The sequence below is a fragment of the Aotus nancymaae genome, unplaced genomic scaffold (assembly GCF_030222135.1).
Source record: "Aotus nancymaae isolate 86718 unplaced genomic scaffold, 86718_ANA_hifiasm-v0.15.2.pri h1tg000059l, whole genome shotgun sequence".
Classification (NCBI taxonomy): domain Eukaryota; kingdom Metazoa; phylum Chordata; class Mammalia; order Primates; family Aotidae; genus Aotus; species Aotus nancymaae.
Window position 1 is genome coordinate 3,070,424 of NW_026988473.1, and position 18,382 is coordinate 3,088,805.

At 53.1% G+C, this 18,382-nt stretch overlaps 1 protein-coding gene across 3 annotated transcripts in view; it reads left to right on the forward strand.

The window, feature by feature from the left end:
* The first annotated feature begins 1,560 nt into the window (after positions 1-1,560).
* The window catches only part of SPTBN2 (spectrin beta, non-erythrocytic 2), a 45,799-nt gene continuing 28,977 nt past the window's right edge, over positions 1,561-18,382 (forward strand). The window contains exons 1-8 of one of the 3 annotated variants that reach the window (XM_064364700.1): positions 1,561-2,137; positions 8,817-8,907; positions 8,995-9,173; positions 13,988-14,139; positions 14,564-14,737; positions 15,464-15,555; positions 15,698-15,778; positions 16,120-16,235. In XM_064364700.1, coding sequence (XP_064220770.1) covers positions 9,017-9,173; positions 13,988-14,139; positions 14,564-14,737; positions 15,464-15,555; positions 15,698-15,778; positions 16,120-16,235 — 772 coding nt within the window. In that variant the 5' untranslated portion in view covers positions 1,561-2,137; positions 8,817-8,907; positions 8,995-9,016. Of the gene's footprint in view, positions 2,138-8,816; positions 8,908-8,994; positions 9,174-11,547; positions 11,859-13,987; positions 14,140-14,563; positions 14,738-15,463; positions 15,556-15,697; positions 15,779-16,119; positions 16,236-18,382 lie in introns of those variants that run through there. The other 2 variants (XM_012436960.3, XM_064364701.1) reach the window with 2 other exon arrangements.

Sequence of the window (18,382 nt, forward strand, 5' to 3'; positions counted from 1 at the left end):
TCTTTACCTGCAATAACTCGTTTGATGTTCCACATTATGATACCACTTTACATGTAAGGAAACTGAATCCTAGGGAGGTGAGTAACTTGCCCAAGATCACACAGTGAGTGGGTGGCAAAACCCAAGGAGTTTTAAACCCAAGGAGTCTGACTCCAAAACGAATGCTTTTAACCATTCTGCTATACTCCCTGTCTAGCAGAGAGGAAAGAACATATTACGAATTCAAAGACCTGGAGTTTCTACCATGAACTAATTCTGTGAACTTGTACATTCACTTAGGTGTCTGAACATCAGACTGCTCATCAACAAGATAAGAATTAGAATGTTTATCTTACAAGGTTTCTTGAAGGATTATGAATTGCTGAAAATAGGAAATAACTCTACAAAAGATATTATTTTGCTAATCATAATGCTTAATACCCTTGACTTCTAATTGGGTCACAATATTATAGGCTGTCATTGAGACCCTCAGTTCCTATAACCAGTACAGCAGCAGCAGCTTGGTGATTCCAGTTCCTTTGGCAGGGCAGCTGATTCTCATCCCATCGGCTTTAATGTCCCGACCAAGTCTCCCTGATGACGGTCATGCAAAGGTTGGCGCCTCCTTCCCCCTGAACCACATATTCCTACTTCTGGGAAGAGTTGCAGCTTATGCCTTTGTTTCTTTAATGCCACTGCCTGAAAGAGTGGCTATTAAAAAATAATAATAATAATAATAATAATAAATAGCCTCAGGCCAGGCTCGAGGACTCATCCCTGTAATCCTAGCATTTTGGGAGGCTGAGGTGGGCGGATCACCTGAGGTCAGGAGTTCAAGACCAGCCTAGCTAACATGGCAAAACCCCGTCTAAATCAGTCATGATTTACCTTCCACTTGGCTCGGAACGAAAAATACAAAAATCAGCCAGGCATGGTGGTGTGCACCTGTAATCCCAGCTACTAGGGAGGCTGAGGCAGGAGAATCGCTTGAACATGGGAGGCGGAGGTTGCAGTGAGCCAAGACTGTGCCACTGCAGTCCAGCCTGGGCGACAGAGCAAGATTCCATCTCAAAATAATAATAACAGCCTCAAATGCAGCTAATTGTGAGATACACACCAGAAGGCCAAGTTCCAGTTTCGTGGTAGAAGCACAGATACCAGAGCTAGGAGAGAACTCAAAGTCATCTTTCAGTGCAACTCTCCAACCCTCCTCCCAACCCATTTTATAGACTAGGAAAACCAAGGCAAGCTAGATGAGATGACACCACTAGTTAGGGTTGTCAAAACGTATCTGGAAAGTACTTCAATTGTATATATTTGTTTCAGTATGCATACCTTTTCAGAAAGAAGCAAAATCCTAAATTACCCATAAAGCTATTAGAAAAACTTGAATCCAATAATTCACTCAAAACCCATTCTTTGAGTGCCCTTACTTGCCCATTTCAGGCATTCCCTGGATAGAAACGAGCCCACATCTTCAGGGGCAGTACATAACCTGACCGCTCTGTACAAAGCCCACTCTGTTACCACTGGTTCATCTCTGAGCTGAGTTTTCTAATCTGGAAGAACAGCACCTACTTCTCAGAGCTGGAGTGGGGGTGGGAGTGTCACATGAGATGATGCGCTTTTAGCACCCACCTGGCACTCTGTGAGTTTGTCATGATTTGGGCATATTCCTTCCTCTCCTAAGCAGGCAGCAAGCAGTTCACCTTGGTTAAGGACCTTAGACCTTAGACTACTCAGACGCTAACAAACCAAGGAGAAACCCAGCCGTGTCAGGCCTAGAAATGTCCGCCCCCACCCCCACCCCCCTCAAGACGGTGACTAGGCCGGAATTCTCCCGGTTGATAAATGAGAGGAGCTGAGAAGCGCTGATATGCCTGTTCCGAGCATCTGATCCGCAGAAGGCGAATCTCCACTGTGCCATGGAGATGTTCTGGGAGGGAGAGCTGGCCCAGCTGCCTGAAGGAGGACGCGAGAGCGAGGGGATGGGTGAGAGGAATGCTTAGGGGAGACGGACTGGAGGTGCCCGGAGAGGAAATCTTGAAAAGGGGAATAGAGGCTGGATCTCGGGAAACCTCGTCGGCGGTATCACTAGAGGAAGGATCGCGTGTCTCAGGGATACGGATTTTGGAGGAAAAGCAGAATAGGGACAAAGGTGAGTTGTCCGAACTGGGGAGACCAAGCCCTATAAGCTGTGGTGGGGACCCGGGGCCAGCGAGGACCGGAAGGCGGGGTTTTGGGGGAATCCGCATGGAAGGTGGCTGGGGGTCGGTAGCCGGCCTCGGAGCTGCAGCCGCGTTCGCCCCGGGGCAGGTCAGCGGCCCCGGGCCGGGAGCGACGGGGAGCACCGCGAGGGGCCGCGGTTGCCATGGCGCCGGACCAGGAAGGGGCGACTCCGGCCCCTCCCCGAGCCCTGCGGGGCTGCCGGCTCCAGATGGTCCCGGGCCTCCCGTGGGAGCCGGCGGCCTGCAGCAGGGGGAGGCTATTGTCCTCCTTCCGCGGCGCCGCAGTCCCGCCGCTCGCGCCCGCGCGCCGCCGCCACGCGCCCCGCCGCCGCCGCCGCCCGCCCCGCGCGCCCCCCGCGCCGCCCGCGCCCCGTGACAGCGCCCTCCCGCCATCCGCCGTGCGCCCGGCCGCTGCCAGCAAACGCCCCTCGCGGCCGGGCTGCGGGCGCGGCAACCACCGGTGCGCCCCCGCCCACCGCACCCCCGCTCCACGCCGAGGTAGGTGCAGGCGCCCCCGCCCGCTTTGTCCCGGCCCGCGGGGCGGCGCGCTTTGTGCGGCCGCGTGCGGGCGGCGGGGTCGGGGTCGGGGTCGGGGTCGGGTCCCGGCGGCCGGGGTGAGCCGGGGCGGGAGCAGGCGGGGACGGGACGGAGAGGGTCCCGTGCCAGCCAGGCACAGGTACCGGGGTGAGGGCGGTGGGGGCCGAGGCCGGGGGACTCGGGCGTCTTTGGAGCGGGGAGAAGAGTCTGGAACAGTTGGGGCTGACGGACGCGTTCGCGGCCAGGCTGGGAGCGGGTCTGACAGCGCCGGCCGCTCGCGTCGCCTGGGCTTCGAGGCGGACGGGCCGGCGCCGGGCCAGGTGCTGGGGGCGCGCTCGGCCACCTCTGCCCGGCGACTGCGGGCGCCCGGCTCCCTCCTCCCGGGAGCCGCGTGGGCTCCTCCTCGCCTCTTTGGCAGCTGGCTCCACGCTCTCCCTTCTGTTCCCCCACAGTGTGTGGGAGAGGGGCACGCGGTTGCCTGTGGTGGCCGGAACTGGCCCGGGGAGAACGCAGACGCTTTGGGCGGCGGGGGAGCGGCCGCGTACGGCGTTTCTGTGGCTGGGACGCTGACGGGGCTGTGCAGTCCGCCCCGCACGGAACTACCCGGCAAGGCCTGCCCCCGGGGGTGTTCCAGCTCCGGCGCCACAGTCGAGATTTACCTTTCACTCGGCTCGGAACTTTACCCCATTGACCTGAGGACATTTCATGCTTGTGTGAGCTGCAGGCTTGCCCCGGTCTTAACCTGCTACCCGTCGTCTGCGCGGGCTGTTTCTCGTCTGCCCTCCCCCTCTCGGAGCAGCCACAGTTCCAACACTGGAGAGCCCGGAGGTTTCAGGCATGGGCAGAGGTAGCCACAAACCAGTTTTCCTTGAAGGTGAAGAGGGCAGAGTGAGTTCCAAATATGCGTTTTAGCTTGAGGTGTGGGGCAAACTCTTGGCATATTCAGAAGGGCGAAGGATGGAGTTTAGATTCTTCCCTTAGAGAAACTGATGTGACCCCAGGCTTGGGGAAGGAGGTAGCAAGGGAGTGAAGAATTTGAATATTTGAATGACTCTGCCATAACTGGAGGATTCTAAAGGAGAAAATAAAAATTCAGTCCCCCTCTACAGCCCAGTTCCTAAATTCCTCCAAGGGAATTGATCAGGAACACAGTCTGGGAGGTGGGTGGGGGTTTTGCTCTTCCTGCCTTCTCCGGTTCTCTGCCCTGGGCCCCTTTCTCTTGCCTTCCTGGGAGCCCTGAGCTGATTTGTGACTTCTTTTTTCCTTTTATCTCTCTGCTAGTCCACCCATTTATACTTAGACGCAAATAAGATTTTTACTTTGCCAAAGTCCCCATTTCTTCTAATCTATTATTCATCTCGCTGTCATTTATTCAACTCTGCCTTCTCATGACTTCTTTAGCACCGGCCCGGACATCTACAGTTCGCTGTTGGGGCATCAGCACTGTTTCTTTCATTAGCTCTGGCACCTACTCCATCTTAATCTTCCTCTCTCATTGCCTGAGCTCCCAAGGGGAAGTGATATTTGAGTTTAGTATGGGGTAAGGCCTGACCTCGAAGCTAACCCTAGGTCACACTCACCCCTGAAACTTTGTGTCTTCTTAGTCCTCATGGCTCCTCTAACCAATTCCAGCTGCTTCTCATCTCTGGACAAGAGTGGCCCTCAAAATGTGGTCCCCAGACCAGTAGCTCCAGTGTTTAAAATGTGGATTTCTGACCGGAAACAGGTTAGAAATGCACATTCCCAGGCACCACCCCCGAACTACTGAATCAGAAACTAGGGGTTCGGGGGAGTGATCAGTGATTTCACAGTCCTCCAGGTTGTTGTGATTCATGGAGGTTTGAGAATCCCCGGTCTTGTGCTGTTACACTTAACCCTGAAAGTACTCCAGCCAAGGAGCTGGTCTTCTCCCATCCCGTGTTCATTCTTTCCTTGAGCTTCTCTCTAGTCCTAAGAAAGACATTAATTCGATGGCCCAAAAACTGAAATATAGTCAAGTCATTCAGTATCTCTTGATTGAATATCTATTGTAGTGAGTCTGGAAAAACACCAAAAGAAGTGAGACAGCCCTTGTCCTCGATGAGTTAAATGTGGAGCAGGCAGAGAGACACGTAAACAAGTAATGGTAATGCGATGTGATAAGTACGATACTAGCTGCATGCCGAAGTGCCCTGGGAGCACAGAGGAGGGAATGATCATCTCAGAGAGAGAAAGAATTCATCAGGAGCAGGATGTGGTGAGAGGAGGAATTTGGGTACAAGGCAGCCTCTAGCCCAGGGTATAGGATTTCTAGCTTAACATGCCAGCTGAAAGAGGAAAGCTGCCCCGGAGGATCGGCACGCGTGGGCCTAGTCGGCCTCCAGTAGCACCTGGCATTGATTCCAGCAGGACCCCAAGCCTGCAGCTGGCAGGAGTTGGTGTTATTCTAGCACTAACGATGTAAGCTACTTGGGCCTGGCCTTGAGGTCAATGGCTAAGAATAAGGTATGATGAGACTGTAATCTGGATTAGCTACTGCACCGCCCTATTGCCAGACTTCAGGAATCCGAGGAAGAGAGGACAATTGAGGATTCTCTGGCTTCAGGAGAGGCAGGGTGTCATGAAGCTGGGGGCTGCTGGCAGACTGAGGAAGTGTGAGCATGGAGACCCAGGTCGTAGGTGAGGAATGATCTACTCAGTGGCAGGAAACCAGCGCTGGATCTGAGCAGGAGACACACAAATAGAAATCAGTGGGAATCTAGAGGTGGCTGCAGGGGACACAAGCTGAGAACACAGCATATTGTCCAAAAGGCCAGGGAGCTGCAGAGCCAGAATGCTCGGAAACCAAGACCTAGAGACACAGAGATAGCAGAGCCTCAGAGCCACATGCTGAACAGTGCCAGAGAGCCCCATTCACATGGAAGGCTGTGGGAACAAACCCCCTGGAGTCTCAACATGGTGGCCCTGTGGGGATCTGTGATCTAAGGACACCAGTGCCAGCTTGGTTCCTTACACATATCACAGCATTCTGGAAACTCAGGACACACTGCATGTATGCTTCAAACTCGGTTTGGGGAGAGGAGCATTTAAGTGGCTGAGTTTTTATTTGGGGGAAGGGGAGGTTCTAGCTCCATACTTTCTCCTGGTAATGGTAGGAATTCACAGAGACATTCTAACAATTGGACTTCCCTGGAGGGTCTGGCCCCCAATTAGACCCCTTTGTAACTTTAACAAAACCCCCAATTCTGCATTTCTCCTGAGGCCTACTTCCTAGGACCAGGGCTGTGGTCTTGGCAGTTTCTGGTTGTGGAAAGGAAGGAGTTATGGAGAAGAGAGAAGTGATGGGTGGTGAGGCTTGGATTGGTAGGGAGGTGCATGCCCATGGGCACAGGAAGGCAGAACCTGGCCTCCATCATTCACCGGTTCCATGAAGTTGAACCTGACCTGCTTGAAGGCCAGGGTTGTCTCCCCCTTCCCTTGGGAGGACCAAGTTGGATCCCCAAAAATAAGCCAAAGCAGTCATGTTTAGGTTCTGTGCAGCTTACAGGGGCCTCAGAGATACTGTAGTTTGGAGACAGGGTCAGATGGTTAGCTTCTTTGAGTTTCTGCTCTTTGTGAAATACAAAGATAGGAGGCAGGGTGTGCAAACCTCAGCATTTGGGGCCAGGCAGGTAACATAGATAAGTGAAGTGGCTGGGCCTGTAGAGAGTTAGTGCAGACCCACATAAGGAATCCAAAATCAGTCTTTTTTTTTTTTTTTGAGACAAGTTTCACTCTGTGGCCTGGGCTGGAGTGCAGTGGCACAATCTCGGCTCACTGCAACCTCCTCCCAGGTTCAAGCAATTTGCCTGTCTCAGCCTCTTGAGTAACTGGGACAACAAGAACCTGCTACCATGCCCAGCTGATTTTTTGTATTTTTAATAGAAACAGCGTTTTGCCTTATTGGTCAGGCTGCTCTCGAACTCTTGACCTCAGGTGATCCACCCGCCTTGACCTTCCAAAGTACTGGGATTACAGACGTGAGCCTCCGCACTCGGCCAAAAAGTCAGTCATTTAAAAATAGCTTATTGGCCCAGCAAAACACTCCTGGGGGCTAGCCTTGGTAAGTTTGTAACTCCTGGTAAAAGAAAAAGGGGTCATGGAAACCGAAGTGGGAGCAGGGCAGGACTTGGGTGTAGGCGTTTCTGTGGGCAGGTCTGTGCAGGAAGAGTTTGAGTGCTGGAGATGTCCATCTCAGAGCTGAGCATAAGTGTGGCTGCCAGTTAGGAAGCACTAATCTGAGGAAATGGAATTAGACTTGGTCCTGAGATGTGGACTACTTTCCCATCTAGCAGCTGAGAGTATTAGATGACTCTAGTTCAGGTCATACCTTGCCCGCAGCACTCTTTGCTCAGGGTGATTCAACTCTGCCCTAGAATGTATTTTTATATAAATATTTACAAAACAAATCCAGAGAATCTGTGGGGAGAAATGGTGGATTTTGAATGAGAAGAGTCCCAGGCTTAGTAGAAATTAAGCTCCCTTTCCTTCTACAGGGAATTAAAGGCCAAATCTACAAACCTTAGACCTTAGCTCCCTTGCAGCTCATTAGTGCTCCTCCCAAGAAGAATCCTTGCACACATTTTCTCTTTAGGAGAAAGGGGAGGGGCACACAACCCTGGCCTTCAAGCACATCAGGTTCAGCTTCATGGAACCAGTTAATGATGGAAGCCAAGTTATGCCTTTGTGTGCCCATGGGTCTCACCACCTACCCGAGTCTCACCAACCAACCCATCACTTCTCTCTTCCCCATACCCCCTTCCTTTCCAGAACCAGAGACTGCCAAGACCACAGCCCTGGTTCTAGGAAGTAGGGCTGGGAAGAAATGCAGAATTGGGGGTTTTGTTAAAGTTACAGACCCAGTCCCCTCCTCTCTCTCGTGAATGGCTGCTGAATGCTGAATTACACAAGAACTTTGGACAGTAGAGCGTTGTTTTTTTTTTTTTTTTTTAATCCACAGCAGCTATTCTGAACCTCATTTCTTAGTTTTGAGGACAGAGTGTGTTTGCGTAAGTTAAAGCCGGAAGTAGTGCTGGTGCTGGTGAGCCAGCATGGTCCACATTTCCCCAGCCTGGGCCCTAGACAGTAGCCATGGCTGCTCATCTCTCTGGGGAGCACGAAAGGCCTCCAGGATGGTTGAGCAAACTATGTATGTTCTCTGTCCAAGAGGCTGCGATTAAGAACATGTCTCCCAGAGTCAAAAAGAACTTTTCAAAACCCAGCACTGTTCCTTCCAGCTGCGTGATCTCAGTAACTTAATGTCTTTTTTTTTTTCCGAGGTGGAGTCTCACTCTGTCTCACTCAGGCTAGAGTGGAGTGGCACAATCTTAGCTCGCTGCAGCCTCTGCCTCCTGGGTTCAAGCAATTCTCCTGTCCCAGCCTCCCAAAGCGCTGGGATTACAGGCGTGAGCCACTGCGCCTGGCCAGCTTAATGTCTTTTGTGCCACTTCCTCATCTGTAAAATGGAGACGACAGTGGCCTCTCACCCCATAGGAAGTTATGGTGGGATGATGCATGTCAATGGCAGGGACATGTCACTGCTGACATTTATTGAGTACGTACTAACATTCTCTCTGGCAAACCAAAGGAAACAAAGGGGAGGGAACTATGCTGTGTCCTCCTCTAAACTCCTGGGCACTTGCCAAACAGTGCCTCAATCTTCCTGGTGTATCCATACTTGCCAAACAGCGCATCAGTCTTACTGGTGTATCATAGCTTTCTCTTAGCTCAAGAGCAGAATCTGGGTTTTTTTCATCTCAAATTGCCTACACGGTATAGGAGGCCATCTTGGGCTGATCAGGGGCTCGGGACAGTTTGTAGAAGGGAAGAATGCCACTTTCTGGTCATTATTGCCCAAGGGGCCTCATATGTGCTGCCTCCGTTACCCTGGGCTGCACACTGCTGTCTGAAGCACTAAAGCCCATCACCCCTTTCAGCACCCCCCAACCTCTCCCTCTCTGGCCTGAGGCCCTTGGATCCTTTCCTGCCCACTGCATTGCTCTGAGCTTCCTTCCTGCTTCACTTTCTGTGCCTCTGATGCATTCCTGTCCCCAGGCTTCTCCAGTGGCTTCCCCTCTCCCCCTGGGGGCTGATTTCCACCAGGCAACCAACCACAGCCTCTGGCCACAAGGAGAGCAGGGCACAGGTAGGGCAGGAAAACAGAAGGATCTGGTGGTGGGGGGAGGACTTGGTGGTCCCTGGACACCCCTCACCAGCCACATTCTCCTTGCAGGAGCAGGAAGCCACCCACCACCATGAGCAGCACTCTGTCACCCACAGACTTTGACAGCTTGGAGATCCAGGGCCAGTACAGTGACATCAACAACCGCTGGGACCTTCCTGACTCGGACTGGGACAATGACAGCAGCTCGGCCCGCCTCTTTGAGAGGTCACGCATTAAGGCCCTGGCAGGTGAGGTTAGGGGACGGCCGGGGCGGTGGGGATGCTGGAGGAGGCTTTGTCAGCTTGTTATGAAGAGCTCTTTAACTTTATGGGAAGACTGACTTTTCTTTCTAAGCGGGAGACCCAGAGCACCCTATCAAGTCCCTGGTCCCCAAATCCAGCCTCAAGAACAGCCTTCCTGCCATTCAGAACCTTCCTCAGACCCTCCCTGCAAGCATGGAGACGCTGCACTGACTCCTGGACTGGCGGAGCTGACTAAAACAGCTTCTCTCTCTGGCCTCAGCCCCCGGGTCATGTCCCTTCATTTTTCTGCACTCTCACTCTTGCCACTCCTGTCCTCGCCCACCTCTCCCTTACCTTTCATGCCCTTGTTATGTCTTCCTTGATTTCCACTGTCATTTCCCACACCTGTTCCCAGCCTATTATCCCTCCTCTCCTTCCCCACCTGTTCCTTCCACCTGCCGCCTGTTACTCCCATTATCTCATCTGCCTGTTCCCTGAAGCAGGTTCCCTCCACCGGCTGCTGTTCCGCAGCTGCCGCCCTTTCTCCCGGGTGTGCTCACTGACTGCCTTGGCCCCTAGCCTTCCCTTCGACCTGGGGCCTGGGGCCTGGGGCCTGGGCTGTCCTGCTCTGAGCAGAAACTCGTCCGTCGGCCTCCCTGTCTTCCGGGGGAGGAGTTGTCATGGCAACAAGAGTGCGGCTGCCACCTGACACCACCAGTGGCTGGCGTGGGGCTGAGTCATGCACACACCCCAAGGCCACCCACCCCGTCTGGCTTCCTCCACCATCCCACCCTTGTCATTGCCATTAACCTGCCGGCCACCCAGCCCAGCCCAGCCCAGCCAAGCCCAGTCTGAGAGGCCCCACCTACTCTCACTGAGAAGTGGTGCTCCCAGTGGCGGTGGGGTTGGCCCCTAGAAGAGGAGAGACTCCAAGGGGGTGGTTCCCAAACCTGCCCACATGTTTTACAGGATCACCCAGGGATGTTTTTCACAAATACAGGTTTCCAAGCCCCTCCCTAAACACAGTGAGTTAGAATCTTGGTCCAGAACTCAGGATTTTTCAAAAGCTCCCCAAATGATTCTTTTGAGCCAGCTCAGCACCAGTCTGAGGACCCCCTTGTGGCAGCCAGAGCTTCCCCAGACCCCTTCTCATTCTCTCCTGGGCCTCTCTGTCCCTCTGGTTGGGTCTTCAGGCCAGCTGTGAAACACTCCTTTCAGTGTGTCTGTAGATCAGAGAAGACAGAAGGTGTGGGTTATGGAGAATGTCATGTCTTTGGAGGAAGTGTTCCTGGCACCCTGGTTTTGGATTCATAGCCTCTAGAACTGTCATGATGTCTATGTGTATACAACATGTGCCACCCACCATGTCTGCACACGTGACAAGTGCCACCCGGGATTGTCATCATGCCACCCAGGACTGTCACCATGCCTGTGTACATGGGACACATGCCACCCAGGACTGTCACCATATCTGGTTGCATATAACACGTGCCACCCAGGACTGTCACCATGTCTGGTTGCATATAACACGTGCCACCCAGGACTGTCACCGGGTCTGTGCACACATCTGTGCCACCTTGTGCTCTCATTGGGTGTTTATCTCTTCCACCACTAAACTGGGCTCTCGAAGAGGCAGCTCTGCATGGGCTTTGCCTAGCACTGTGCCTCCAACCAGTAGGTATCAAATAAACACTGAATGAATGAAAATGAGGAAGGGCAAGTGTCGGCTGCACATGACAAGCGCTGAAGCCCAGAGTGAGGTAGAAGGGCACCTGGCAGATGTGCCCAGCAGCAGGGTGTCTGGGGGCCAGGATGGCCTGGTGGAGGAGGGCCCTGGTGGGCTGGAGGGCAGGGCAGGGGCTGGCACTGGAGGTGGTGATAAACAAGTGGAAAGGATGGTAACAGTGCCCATTTCACAGGCGAGGGAGGGAAAGAAAATGCCTCACACAGTGCCTGGCTTTTCGTCTTCGAGGATCTCCTCGTTTCCAGATTTCTCTTTGTCTGTTTCTGAGCTGGGACTCAAAGCCTGCAGGTCCTGGAGAATGACCTCCCAGTCAGCCAGAGTGAGGTTGCTCTCAACATACCTGCAAACCTTTGGGAAACAGGAGTTTGCATTGGGGGTGCCCCTCGTGGGTCTCGTGTATTCTTAAGTAACTTGGGACTTGATGGGCGGGTGTCGGAGTCGCTCCAGTGCCCTCCACCGCCGCCGCCCCGCAGGGCCTGGCCCTGCCCCCGCTGGCCACGCTCCGCCTCCTTCCCCTCCCCAACACCGTCCAACCTGTTTGTCTGGAGCTGCCTCCGTCTACTCTCGCCACAGCCAGGTGTGCCCCACTCACTGTCTCAGGAGCTTGGGACATCCCGTAACTCTTTTTGCCACTCCTTGAAATTCCCACCATTCCCAAATTCTGACCCTGGACTCCAGCCTGAGGTCCCACTGGGGAACAAAAACTGGCTTCCTGCAGGCAGGGAGCATGGACTCTGGGCCCCGGGCTCTATAGCCAGCAGCTGGCAGCATGAATGGGAACGGAGTGAGCAGGGTGCATGGGAACGGCCTGCACAGGACTGGCGAATTTTATTATGAGGCTGTGGAAGGGGCCCAGAATCCCGGGGGCCTCCTGCTCTCACCAGCTGCTTTCATAAACCCTGCTCAGTATGCCAGTGTGCTGGAAGGACGCTTCAAACAGCTGCAAGGTGAGGCCCAAGGCCCCTGTGGGGGCAGCTGAACCTGGGTGAGAGGGGTCTGGGTGTGAAGAGAGTGGTTGGAGCTGAGGACCCTGCACGGGACTTGGTGTGGAGACACCAGTGTTTGTGTTGGGAGACAACGTGATACAGCTTAGAGGAGATAATTACAAGAGGCCAGAAAATACACAGATGTCAACAGAATGGGGAAAGGCTTGGACCTGCTGGCAGGGGCCATGTATGATGGCGTGGGTGGGTGTGACTGCCGGGCCTCGCGGTGCTGCGTGGAGCAAAGGCAACCAGCCATAGGGGGCGCGGGGGCGCCAGCGCTGGGGAGGCCCCAGCAGTGCCTCTGAGGCAGATCTGGATCTGCCAGTAGAGCACCCGCCAGGGCAGTTGGGGAGGAGGAGTGGTGAGCCAGGCCCAGGGACCTGGAGATGATGTTTTCTGGGCTTCTGAGCAGGCATCTGAATGTGTGCAAGGAGACAGTGTGTCTGAAAGCAGAGAGGAGTGTCTCGAAGGAGAGAGGGTTTGTGCAAACAGGCCCAGGTAGACGTCTGAGCAGGCGTGTGTTCACTCTGGCACAAGCACTTAGGTGTGTTTCTGGGAGTCACTGTTGTGTGTGTGTAAGGATCTAGGAATGCTGTGGACATCTTGTGATGTGACACTTTGTTTCTGGTGCTTGGCTTTGCCCATTGTCCTTCTAGCTGCCACTACTTCTGTGTCTTCTACCTGTGTGCCAAAATGGCCTCACCTCAGGGTTCCCAGCCGCAGGGCAGTCCCCTGGATCTAGCAATGGCCTGTGTTCTAAGCTCCCCTCCAGCTCAGACCTGCCAGGAAGCACCAAGGCTCCCTTGGTTTCACGGGTGCTGGGGAGCATGGGGCTGTCCCATGTCATTGTTAGGACCCCAGGTTTGGTGCCAGTACAGTGGCTGGAGGTAAGAGACAGGGAGTGACATGGGTGTGTTGCTGTGTCTTATGGGAGAGGTGCTTAGGAATGTGAGATTAAGGGATGAGTCTTTCCGGTTTCTGAGATGCTGATGCTGAGACGGGAGCAAAAGTGACGCTTCAGACCCCAGCCACTTGGGTTGGGTCCTTGCACAGGGCTCTCTGTGGGGAAGTGGCAGAAATTCTCATCACCAGAGCAGCTTCTGATGCCTTCACTTTGTCACTTAGAATATTCTTAATTTTTATTTTTCTAATACTTACTTCCCCTCTTCAGTAGCTCCCCCTGCCACCCGTGGACTGGGCAGCAGGGCATTGCCTAATTTTTTTGGAGATTGGTGCCTAACTCTGCCTGGCTCCCCCCGCCCCCCCCCCCCCGATATTTCCTGGGCTCACTGCTTTCCCAATTCCCAAGTCTCAAGATCCTGTTCTTCTGAGCAATGGGGTGTTTACATCCTGGAACTGGATCCCCTTGCAGCCAGCTGAATGTACCATCCCCAGTCCCCAAAGCAGAGGGGTCTGCCTTTTCTCTAAGTTATCCAGGGACAGTAAGCTGACTCAGGAGGCCTGCAGCCTCTATACTGCCAAGTCCTAATGACCACTTGGAAGAGCTGCTGCTATAATTTTAGCCCACACCCACTCCTTTGTCCGCAACCAAAAGAGAACAGCCATACCTCCCACCAGCCCCAGGCGTCTCTTGCTCTCCTTCAGGTCAGATCACACCGCTTTTAACAGCCGTTCACCAAGGAGCCATTTTGTGCCAGGCACCAACTAGGTGTTTTATATATCTTATCTCATTCAATCAACACAATGACCTATTGAAGTAGAAAGTAACGTTCCCATTTTACAGATGAGGACATTGGGGCTGTGATGGATGAAGTCACTTGACCAGCGTTCCACCACTTACACGACTCATGCATGTCCCAGCCCCTCCCTGCCTGTCCCACGGCTTCCGATGTCTTCATCCTTTCTTCCCAAAGCCTATTTTCTGTCTTTCATCTTTCTTGTCTACCTTGCTTATGAGCTCATTCAAAGTTACGGGTTTTCCTCCCGGTCACCTTCCTTCCCTTCCTCCTCCTTAGAGGACCTCACTTCCCATCTCTCAGCCTCCTCCATCCCCCACCCCTGCCAACTGGTGTTTAGAGGCAGGCATACTGAACTCGAAGGACAGAAATAACCCCATGTTGCCACCACAGATGAGCGAGAAGCCGTGCAGAAGAAAACCTTTACCAAGTGGGTGAACTCGCACCTGGCCCGAGTCACGTGCCGGGTAGGAGACCTGTACAGTGACCTCCGGGATGGGCGCAACCTGCTGAGGCTCCTCGAGGTGCTCTCAGGAGAGACACTGGTGAGCCATGGTCAGGAAGGGAAGAGGGGGCCTCAGAAAAGTGGCCAAGGGAACCATCTGGAGGAACAGCCCTCAGAGTGGCAGCACAGGGCAGGAAGCAGTGGCTCCCTCTGCCCAGAGGATGGGATCATTTCAAGAGGCTTTGCCACTTGGATTATGTAGGAGCATTGCTTCGTGGAGATAGGAACAGTGGCCCCATTGAAAACATTTCTTCTCCCACCTACTCTTGGTGCGATTAATTCCCTTGGGAATCTTAATCTGCCCAAGCCTTATCTGTAACCTCAGCTTTGGCTCCAGCCCTGGGGCTGTGCCCGTGTTCCTGATGGAGGTCATGGGGAAGGTGTGCAAGCCCAGGCCCTGGGAAGGCTGGGGAAGGAGGCAGAAACCCACAGTCCTGAGCCATCGTGCCCCCATCCCTCCACAGCCAAAGCCCACAAAGGGCCGCATGCGGATCCACTGCCTGGAGAACGTGGACAAGGCACTGCAGTTCCTCAAGGAGCAAAAAGTGCACTTGGAAAACATGGGCTCCCATGACATCGTGGATGGAAACCACCGACTGACCCTTGGGCTGGTCTGGACCATCATCCTTCGATTCCAGGTACCCCAGCACACTGTCACACGGTGAGGTTCCTGCACCGGTGTTGCACCGCAAACTGTTACTGCACAAAGATGAAGGATCTAGAACCTTGTGTAGCAGTTACCATTGCGGCGCTATCCAAGCACAGATCAGTGGGCTCCCCTCCTTCAACAGGGTAGAAACCACTCTGGGTGAATGTCAGACCCCTATGGCAAGTTCCCTTGTGCTGGTCTGTGTATTGGTCATAGGCAATAGGACTACAGGTTGGTCCACAAGGGACTAGAAGTTTTACAAACTAGTCATTCACCACAGGGGGTTTGGGAACTTTAGAGGGTCTGGTCACCAGCCCTAATCCCCTTCCATAAACTCTGCTGGCCTCCCCCAGTGGAACAGTCACCCTCCTCCTTCCCATGCCCCAGTATCCTCATGCCATCACAGCATTCCCAATCACCCCTTTCCATCCCAGGCTCTGTTGACTTCCCTTTGGAGAGCCAGCTCTCAGAAAATGTTCACTCTTCTGCCTGCAGAGTTCCCTGCCTGGAGGAACCAGCACCCTCCACTCAGGGGCACACCCATTCTTCAGCATCCTACCCTAATCTGCTGCCTCAGATCTCTTGCACCCAGTGTTTTGTGGTCCCTTGCCTTACCACAATCTAAAGAGCAGTTTCCTGACATTTATCTGAGCATCTCTGATAACACCAGGAAATCCTGTCCAGGGAGTGAGGACCCTGCTTGCTTCCTTCCTAGATCCAAGACATCAGTGTGGAGACAGAAGACAACAAGGAGAAGAAGTCAGCCAAGGATGCCCTGCTTCTGTGGTGCCAGATGAAGACCGCAGGGTAAGGATGTCTCGGGCATGTGGTACTGGAGGGTCAGCAATCCCCAGGCTGTGCTAGGCTCCAGGAACTATGAGCTGATGACTATCCTGGAGTCAGACCAGGGCTGGGCCCTACTCACCATTATCCGGATCTCTGTTTATAGGTATCCCAACGTCAATGTACACAACTTCACAACCAGCTGGAGAGATGGACTAGCCTTCAACGCCATTGTGCATAAACACCGGTGAGAAGACAGGGTTAGCAGATGCAGCAGAGTGCTGGGTCGGCTAATGACCCAGGGTGCCCATGTGTAGACAGAGATGAGATGAGCTGCACAACAGTCAGAAGGAAGGAACAGCACTCGGAGCAGAACTAGAACGTGGGGGTGCAGGGCTGCACAGAGCACTGTGATGGGAAGCGGGGAGGCGGTTCGGGGAGGGACTGCGAACAGCAGTGTGGGTTTGGGATGTCTACTTCTGGACAAAATTGGGTCGGTGACTTAGGGATAAAGATTGGAGCTGGTTTCCCCTTCCTCTTTATGATCGCACATGTTTCTGATCCCTTCTGTTTTTCCTCCCCACCCAGGCCGGACCTGCTGGATTTTGAGTCTCTGAAGAAGTGTAATGCACACTACAATCTGCAGAATGCATTCAATCTAGCTGAAAAGGAGCTGGGACTTACCAAGCTGCTGGATCCTGAAGGTGGGGCCAGAGCTATGTAAAAAAGAGGTGGCAGGGTAAACACAGGAGGTAGACCAGGGGTTGCCAGGGGATGAGGAGGGGAAGACATGGAGTAACCACCAACTGATACAGGGGCTGCTTTGGTGGGGGAAGAAAATGTTCTGGAATTAGATGGTGGTGATGGTTACACAACCTTGTAAATATGCTAAAAACCAGCCAGGCATGGTAGCTCACACCCAGCACTTTGGGAGGCCAAGGCAGGAGGATCGCTTGAGCCCAGGAGTTTGATACTAGCCTGGGTAACATAGTGAGACCCCGTTACTGTCCCCCTAAATATATATATATATATATTTTTTTTCCACACTGAAAACCACTGAATTATATACATTAAAAGGGTGAATTTTATGGTATGAAAATCATTTCTCAGTTCTTTTGGAAAAAGGCTGTAGGTAGGAAGAAAGGCAGCCCAGTGACAGAAAGAGCCCTGGGCTATGGGTTGTATCCCAGGTAGAGCACAGAGGAGCTCTGTGGCTTGGAGCCAGTGGTTAGCCTTTCTGTGACTCAGTTTCCTCATCTCTCTTTTTTTTTTTTTTTTTTGAGAAGGCGTTTCGCTCTTGTTGTGCAATGGCACAATCTTGGCTCACTGCAACCTCCGCCTCCCGGGTTCAAGCAATTCTCCTGCCTCAGCCACCTGAGTAGCTGGGACTATAGGCGCATGCCACTATGCCCAGCTAATTTTTTGTATTTTTAGTAGAGACGAGGTTTCAATGTGTTAGCCAGGATGGTCTCGATCTCCTGACCTCGTGATCCACCCGCCTCGTCCTCCCAAAGTGCTGGGATTACAGGCATGAGCCACCACATCCGGTCCCTCATCTCTTAAAAGAGAGAATTGGTCTCTAAGGGCCCTTCTAAAATTCTAGGATTCTAAATTAAGCTACATGTTGCTGGCCACACGGTGGCACCTGCTTATAGTCCTAGCTGCTAGGGAGGCTGATGGGGGAGGATCGCTTGAGCCCAGGAGTTCTAGGCTGCAGTGGGCTATGCTGATCAGGTGTCCACACTACGTTCAGCATTGGTGACTTCCTGGGAGCAGGCGACCACCAGGTTGTCTGAGGAGGAGTGAATCAGTCCATTCAGAATGGAGCAGGTCAAAACTCTCATGCTGATCAGTAGTGGGATCACACCTATCAATAGCCACTGTACTCCAGCCTGGGCAACAGTGAGACTCGTCTCTATTTTTTTAAAACAATTTTTAAGAAGAAAACTTAAGCTCTATGACCTTGCACTCACCCAGAACTGGCCTGCGGTCAGCTGACCCTGCTGATTGGTTCCTGTGCTTCTGGTCATAATGCTGATGAGATCAGTAACAGGGCTCTTATTTGGTACCTGGTTCTGCGCTTGACGTGCTTTAATTAATCTTCACAACACCCCTTTGAAATCAGTATTGTTGTTATCCTTAGTTTATAGAAGAGAAGATGGGGGTCTATAAAGGTTAAGCAACTTGCCCAGGTCCTCCGGCGGATGGAGCTGAGATTGGCATTCAGGCAGCCTGTCTCCTCCGCTGTCTCTGGGAGAGTGGAGACCAATCTTGGTGCAGCCAGAATAGGGAGGAGAGAAGGACTCAGTGACTCCTCTGCTGGAGGCGCTCCTTAAATTCCGTGGGTGGATTTTGGTCTTGGCCATTTTCTCCCTGTTTTCCATCCTACCTGTAGTCCTATCGCCTGGGACCTTTTATTCCAGAATGATAAGTGTCAGTGAGCTAGTGACAGACAGACGTAGACTACATGCAGTGCTCCTTGGAGAGCCTCTGGGCAGCATGGCAGTAATGCAGAACCTGGAAATAAAGTTAAGTGTTCTGCAGCTTTCCGAGATGACTTCAGTGGCTCCTGCCTGCCTGCGTGTTTCCAGAAATGGGCAGAGGCTTCCGGTCTCATAGTCTTACTTTTAGGATAAAATCTGGCCTATTTAAGAGAAGCCACAGATTTCAAGTCATGGTCAGCCTCGGTTGTGTGGTGGAAGCTAATCAGCTTGAAAGACACTCGCCTCCTTGGGCCCACAGCTGAGTTTTGGGATTGAGGTTAGCTACGGCATGATCACACCTGGAGATGATGCTGAGAGCTGGCCTCTATCCCCACTGTGCTGTGGGGATCACAGTCCCCAATGCCTTG